The 8316-nt window shown below is 33.3% G+C and overlaps 1 protein-coding gene across 3 annotated transcripts; it reads right to left on the reverse strand.

The window, feature by feature from the left end:
- Positions 1–1713: 1713 nt before the first annotated feature.
- ATP6AP2 (ATPase H(+)-transporting accessory protein 2) lies at positions 1714–6307 on the reverse strand. Of its 3 annotated transcripts, none has more exons than XM_033469615.2 (8): positions 6148–6307; positions 5840–5967; positions 5531–5761; positions 5144–5458; positions 4981–5076; positions 3089–3283; positions 2181–2286; positions 1714–2111 (listed from the first exon to the last, which is right to left on the reverse strand). In XM_033469615.2, the coding sequence occupies exons 1-8, from the start codon at positions 6188–6190 to the stop codon at positions 2032–2034; spliced, it is 1194 nt and encodes a 397-aa protein (XP_033325506.1). In that variant the 5' UTR covers positions 6191–6307; the 3' UTR covers positions 1714–2031. The 3 variants fall into 3 exon arrangements, with proteins under 3 accessions (XP_033325506.1, XP_033325516.1, XP_033325526.1); XM_033469625.2 differs by lacking the exon at positions 3089–3283 and adding an exon at positions 4254–4343; XM_033469635.2 differs by lacking the exon at positions 3089–3283.
- Between the last annotated feature and the right edge of the window lie 2009 nt (positions 6308–8316).

The raw sequence follows: 8316 nt of genomic DNA on the forward strand, positions 1-8316 counted from the left end.
TTTGTACATATTTTCGTATATGTTGTTATGTATATATATTTTGACTTTTTATTACGGGTCGAAATCGTCATACCTTGTTAAGAGCCGAACACAAAAATTACTTGTCAATATTGCAAGAAATGAAACAACTTGAATAAAATGTTTAAAGAATCGGCAGATGGCGCTAATATGTAACTCATGTTGTCGCTTCTTTTCGTTATCATGTTTCAAATAATTAAACATTTTTTTCTTTTGCTAGAAAGAGGACAGCTCTCGATTGTACTATATATTTTTGTATTTTTATACAACGAACTGCGCGCGTCGTATTTCTTTTTGTTCAGGACTGTACTGTTAGTCAAAATTATCAAAACGGTTTGCCACGCACGAGGTGGACACAGCTTGAAAAAAAGAACCCGGCGCATTCCACAAGCGACAATAACATCCTGCATAATCTAGAATCTTAGCCTAACTGTGAAGAAGCTGATGACGCAAACGGAAACGGTTTTGAGTTATTATACGTTAATTCGGTGACTAATGTTTACGGACACGTAACTTGAGAGACTGTCTGTCGCAAACAACGCTAAGAACGTCTACTTGACACAGGATAGGGGTCAGCAAAGTTAAAAGCGGACGTTGTCAAATGAGACACTCGTTTAATTGCTTCCCGCCACGTCCGAGACACCTGTTCACACAAAGTTGTCTGTGCAGTCGTTCACCTTTTCATTCAAAATCATTTTACGCTATTCAAAAACTATAGATAGCATAAACTGTCCGATGATTTTGGCGCTCTACTTTTTATAGAAATTTACCATAAATCCATTTCTCGAGAGACGTAAAATGAGATTCTTTTATAATGAAACTACCCTACATGTTAAAACCCTGTCTTCAGATCGAACGTGCATCCTGAATATAGTTCCAGAATTCTGTACATCCAGTGCGCATGCGCAAACAATTCGAATATCTTACCAGGCAAATTTGGTTATAGAGTAGGTGCAATTATATTAATGTAAATAGCGATAACACACTTTTAGAACAAACAATTATTTACTAAAATTTGTTTGTATTCAACTAATGTAAATGTACGACGACTTATGATCAGTTCTGTTTTTACATACATATCTGTATACATATATAGATTACTAGAACTATCGACTTTGAGAAAATAATTATATAGAATATAATAAAGACAAAACTTTTGTCGGAATTATAATAAAACTAACGTTCAGAGTCCTTGAGATCTTGACACGATGCGTGAAGGTCAAGGTCATCGGGTCTGGTTTCCTTAAATGTTAGTTTTACCGGAATTTTTTACGTCCCTGTATTAAATATCCTTGATAATTTACCTGCAAACAGTATAACCGCTTCTTCAATTTAATGTCTTCATTTTTTTCTCAGAATCAATGTACAAAAAACAGAATATTTAAAATGTAATATGAGACAGAAGTTAAAAATTGAATATTTGTAAATGATCAATATTTGCTTGTAATGAGTCAAATACCAATGACTTAAAAACTACATTATATTTGTAAAAATTCTACCTACCTGTTTAAAAAATCGAAATTCTATAAAGTCTGTGTTCTATATGCTCGCACCTAACACAAAAGTCGAGGAAGCACACGATTAATAACAAAAACATGGAATCCTAGTATTTATGTATTTTTGTAATCATAATTACTTGCAATCAATATCAAGAATTCAAAGATTATGTGTTTCCAAGGTGTTATCTCGCAGATATACAACTTGTTCTTGTTTATTACTATGAATATGTAACCACTTACATTATACTTAAACTATAGTGACCAGGTTTATACATTGTTATACAATACGGATTCAATACGGTTACTTAACAGTTCTAGGAAATGTACAATAAAGGAATACTCGATGGATCATTTACATCGTATGCGAAACGACTACCATGCATATATATTACAATAGCTGTATTTATTGCCGTAGTATTACGTGTGTTGATGAAGTCAAACCAATGGCTTTAAGTACAGCTGATATATAAACAAATTATTTTAATTTGAACATCATTGGCTAATATTTATACATTTAATTATCTTTCTTCATGCGGTTGGAAGTCATTCTGTATATTATAGAGTCACGACCTGGATCCATCTCGGCAATAGTAACTATAACAAAAAGAAAACGTTGAAAAACATAACAATATATACAATTCTTATATCGTAATTGATACGTACTGCAAATGGCGAGAAGCGAGAAAACAAAAACGACACCAAACCACAAAACAATGTTAAAGATGATTGGGTAGTCGTGTGAATATTTTTTCGAAAGGTTCTTGATTTCCTGGAACAAAAAGTTTCATTTAATATTACCTTGTATGTCGGAGCTGCAATAATTTTAAGTACTCTGTATCTTTATTAGAATTGTTCTAAATTTAAGAAGCCTCTAGCGTTCAACCATTTTGAAGTAGAAGGCTATCGTAAAGCATAATGCGACCGAACAGCCATTAACGTGCAGAAAATACCATTAATTTACGAAATTAATTATGCCTGCTGGAAGAAATATCAATTTACAGTGCAGGATGAGAAATAATTGTAAATTAATTAGGCTCAGAAATACTTTGCATCTCTTCCAGCAAGTATGTTTCTAGCATTGTACACAAAACGATTAATTTCGAAGAATTAGCGTTCGTATAATAAAAAATAATATGCAATGTCGAAAATACGATAAAAATTTAATAAAATGCTTACATCGCTATAACTTTTATTGCTGTTCGCAACAGAATTATAACATGCGTATCGTTAAATAATTTACAGTTATCATACTTCTCATGCATAGTAAAATTTCGTTCCAATAAAGCAACTACTTCTAAAAAAAGATTAAGAAGCATTGCTTTAGAAGCAAACTGAATACATTGAAAACATAAGTACAGTTACCAAAATTTTGAATGTCCAAAAAACATTTACAATCAATACTGTATCAAAGGGGTGAGATGCACACGTTTGCGTGAAGATTTCTCCATTTTTTGGACACTCTGTAAGTGTTTCAGAAAACAAAACAACTGCTAGGCAAAAATTATTCAAACATTTTTATCCTAATAATTCTAGAAAAGGTCCTAGAACGCATGTGAAAGTCTTTGTGATACCTGTCCTGTAATTTGTGTGTTAGAGTTCATGTTTTCCCCCATATTATTCTGATCTTGATCAGTTTCAGTGACTTCGCTATCGCTATATGCGGTAGTGTCTCTTGTATCACTGATGGGTTCGTTAGTAATAGTATAATCTGTATTCGACGGCTCTTCGTCTCCTACTTTTTTCTCTTCACCTTCTTGATCATTTTGCTATAAGTACATAGATATATATTTATGTAAGCAACTTATGTTGCGCGTCTCAAACTTATGCGATTTCAGTAGCTGTCCTGTTTGAGTTTACATCAAGAGAAATGTTCGCAGCCACTAGCTTTTAAAATGTTTACTTGTAACACAGTATAGTTGCGATTACAACTTTGTAATGTTACCTTGTTAAAATGTTTAGTGATTGTAATATTTCGGACACTTTCTTAGATCTCCCCTTTTTTGAAATGTTTTTGTAACTAGTTAACATTTTCTATATTAACTAATAAATATGTGGTTTGTATAGTTTCGCTGTTAAATTCAATTCTTTTGTATGAAATTAATATTTTGTTAGTTGTTCAATGTTACATGACGTACACATAAAAGGTATAATAATATTTAATAATTTTAGAAATGGTTTTTGTGTATTATCATCTATTTTTTTTAAAAGTCGTCTGAAATATATATCCTTATAGTCGTAATAAGTCGCTATTATGACTCTAAGTTTTTCTGAGATGTCTTCTTTTGAGAAGTAGACCACAGATTTTTATATTTCTCAGCTGTTCTAGTTTAAAATTTTATTTTGTTGAGATATTCACTTGTATGCATAGTAAATGTTCGTATTGTATTTCAAGCTTTGTTTATATATCGTCATTAAGATAGTGTACTTTTCGAATGTATTAATTTGTCAAAAATGTTTAATTATGTATTCTGTATCACGTTATAGATTGAAAGCAGTGCGAAAGGAAATACGAGAAGCTTGAAGGTTAAAATGTGTTTGTTATCGGTTTTAGATTAATGTTTCGATGTTAGTAACTTGTTAATTTGAAGTTCTGGATACCACAAATATTATATATATATATATATATATATGATAATTTAAAAACATTTTTCGAATGCATGCAAGATGCTATCTCTAATTGAAAAATATTCGCCCATTGTCGATAAAATATTCGATCATGCAGTAGTATTAACATACCTTAATTACAATATTATTATTATTAAAATATGTATTATTGTGCAGCTGATTAAGTTCCGAAGTTGATCCTATACTTTTAATCTTATTATCCTATAAAAGATAGTGGTGTTAGACACAGTCATTAAGAATTTTACATAACTTTCATTGCTCTCGCATGTGAATGTTATTGTTCACACGTATTAAAAGCATATATGGGTGTTACTTCTGTCGCAAAAGTCAAATAGCTGTGTGGAAAGCATTTGTTGCAGAATGTAATGTGTCCTAATAGTCATCCTAGTAGTAAGTAGTTCTATAAAACATTTCATGACAGTATTATAATATATCTAAACAACATTGAATTACAGTCCAACAAATAATCAAGTTGGATAACTGTAGAATTCGAGAGATCTGTAGATCCAATCTGCCACCTTTATAAATAGCTCTTCAAAAGATAAAATACAACACATTTTATGGCAACTAGAATTTTATTTGCATCTCTTTTAAAATGTTGTTATTTTAATAGTGACTAGTCTAACACTAAGTGTACATATTATAAAACATTTAATAAAATAAATGATAAAGTATGGATACAATTCTTTGATTATGTTTGTATTTTTAAAATGACATTTCACTACAGTATCTAGTCTTCGAACTCCAATCATGTGTCAATAATAAATGTATGTACTTAAATCCTTATTCATCATAAAGTTATGTTTGATGTATATGTTATGTAATTTCAGATACGAACCTTTGGTTGTGACTCTTCTCGTTTCTGCCTTCCAAGAGTGACTGAACGGATGTGGTGCACTTTACTTGCATTGTTTGTGAAGGCCACAGTTAATACCTTAATCAAAACATTATTAATTAGATAATTTTCAATTTATCTTGCAATTAAGATTACCAATTAATACCTGGCCATCGTAAGCTTCGTTGAATGCATCACGAACCATGTTCAAAGCATTGTACAGCAAGGTCAAAGCCTCTTGATAACTAGGTGAGTTACTTCCATACAAATCGTAAACCGGTTTTAAACCAGACATAACCAACCAATAAACATCAGGCTTGGAGTCTGGTTTGATTGCAGAAGGTGCTTTCTTTGCAATCGCATGCAGCAATTGCACTTCCTCAAGAAACTTTCTGTCTTCATCCTTTCGCAAATTCAATGCTTTCAAAGATGTTTCATTAATGGGTGTAGGTTTCAGTTCTCCTAGAGCAGACTGTCCCAACTAGATGCAATTCATACAAAAGTTACAATTTGTTGAAAATATTAAGCTATTAATTATTCTCGTAATACTTACAGCATCAACACCGTCGCCCAAATAGATTCTTACTAAGATATTATCGTCATCTCTTTCATCAAGACGTTGTCTGAAAGCTTGCCAAGTAGTTTCTTCACCTTCATTGACGTTTAAAGGAAATCTTGTACCTTTCGGTATATCTAATGAGTCTATTCCTTCTATTGCCATTACAACTACTGCTTCCGGAAGTCTAAATGGGTCTGTAATGGACATACCGTTCCATGTTCCTTTCTATAACAATAATAACAATTTATAGCTAAGACTGAAAATATTATATCCTTAATGTTGCACAGAGAGTGATAAACAAACCAGTTTTGCAGTATAACCCAAAGCAGCCGTGAATACTTCTGTAAGTAAACTCTGCTCTACTTCGCCTTGCCCATTGAACTGCACAGTGTTTGGACTATGGAGAACCACGAAGTCTCCATCTGCTTTCACTGTAATTAACAAAAAGAGACACTGTTTCATAAAATTGACGATGTTTTCACAAATATTCCGAAATTAATTACAATAGTCTTTAACAGTACTTTATTAAAATTGTTTTACTAAAACTGTTTTATTGTAGAATAGTATTTAGACAGAATGTAATTATTGTTAAGCTTGTACAAAATTCATACCTGCGGCTAAAACAGCTACGATGCAAAAAAGTGTTTTTAACATTGTTTCCAGAGATCAATTACAAATTTGTGACACTCCCTACAACTTCGTACCAATTCACAAATTGATCATATGACACAAACGGAAGCGAATCTTTACTTTTACTTATAATGACTTGTGCTGTCGCATAGCGATAGGTATACGAACTTTATCCCTATATTAGGATAACTTCGTCAACTTTTGACACGATTTTAAAATATATTCTCGTGGGAATAATCAAACCTTTAAGGGTTCAAATTGAAGCTGGAAGAGCAAACTTCATGATAGATCCAGTTTGATTAAAAAAAATTTAGAAATCACGTCCAAAATCGATTTTTCCTATGAGCTATCTAGGGGAAAATGGCTTGACTTTAAGAGATTATATATATATGTACACAGTTCGAATAATTCGAATCGACTTCAAAATGTGTTCGTGTGGCAATTTTTTAACTTCTGAAGGCTCTAATTGAAGCAGAAAGAATTTGCTACCATTTTGGTTTAAAAACATTCAATGTCACACTGAAAAAACGATTTAAATTACCGACAGTCGATTTTGGCTAACAGTTTACGCGTTTTGTCGCTGTATAAATTGGCGCTATTCGGATGTTTGAAAGTAGCAGAAATTTCGTGCCGGATTTTACATTGCTCCTTATGGGAAACACGGCACGAAGTATTTGCTATAAAATTCAATATTGAAACATAAAACTGACAATTGTTTATAACTAATTAATGACAACTAAAATATGTGAAAAATAATTGCTGATACGTTGCAGGAATATCTTTGGGATTTTCCAATTATAAAAGTGAAAAGATAGAAATTACAGTTGAAAAATCAATCTATAATTATTTCCTATATACCCTAAGAAGGATATACCTAATTCCTAGACTTCATCTGTGCTAATATATAAAATAATAAAACAGAAATTTACATTATCTACATCCGGCACCAGCAATAACAGGCGACGTCATTTGAAAGAATGAACTGCAAATAAATTGTTTGAACGATTTACCACTATGTGGATCTTTTAATTGTAGCAAATGATTCGTGCTGGAATTTACATCGTATCTTACGACAATGATAGAAAGAATTGTTTGTTCTGAAATGAAAAAAGATATATTTCGGTTTAATAAGTCGATTTTTTTGACGTGATATCGAACTTTCATTGAAACAAAAATTGTCCTATATTACAGTTGTTTTTCTTTTGCATTTAATTCGAGTTATCGACAGTTCAACAACTCCAACGGGAATACTATTACAAAATTGATCTGAATTTTCTTCTAGAAATCCAATCATTTTTCCAAGTGTACTTGGGTTCATATTTATCAATTTCTCGACGCGGTGTAATATCTTTTTTCAAAACGAAACGATCCTGTTTTTAAAATATACTCCGTCAACTTCAACTCGAACCATCGATCGTTCGAAAATTCCCACGGGCACACATTTCAATATCGATTTGTACTGACCAACGGAAATGAAGCCATTTTTCTCGCGATAGTTCATCGGAAAAATCGATTTCCCGCCGTGACCTCACATTTTCTGCCGAAACCGAAACGGCCCCGTCGTAAAGCACGACACAATCTGTAACATTCTCTGTAAATATTCGCTCCCGTATACTATTATACGTACCGGGACAAACGTAATCGTTGTAAATTTGTTTTCGGACGCACGTAGCATCGATATTTCAGGTACCATGATCACGGAACGACGCGAGATGATCAGTTACAGGGCGTGCAACCGACGGTAATCCGTGCTCTCGTTGCGGTTTGGGAGGAAGACGATTTACAGCAGACGATAACAGAAGCTTATTGCTGACCAGTGGCCTCGCTGATAAACCGGAAACTTGGCCAATGAGTGGCGCACGCCCGCGGCTGAGTTCGGTGATTAATGGGCCCCAGCGATAAGAAACGGATCGACGGTCTTCGACGTTCCAGCTACCATCCGATTAGTCATTCTGCCTCCCTTCTTCAACGTTAAACTAGGAATCGACGTTTACTTCCTCAATTTCCACCTTGATGATTCCAACTACGGTAATTTCTCCCAGAAATGTTCGGAGGCCGGAATCGAAACCGGCAGATCTGAGAATACAAAGCCGCGGTTCTTCGGGCCTCGGGGCTCGTTTTTATAGAAACCCGGGGCAGCCGGCAAAAAC

Source organism: Megalopta genalis, chromosome 5 (assembly GCF_051020955.1).
Source record: "Megalopta genalis isolate 19385.01 chromosome 5, iyMegGena1_principal, whole genome shotgun sequence".
Lineage (NCBI taxonomy): Eukaryota > Metazoa > Arthropoda > Insecta > Hymenoptera > Halictidae > Megalopta > Megalopta genalis.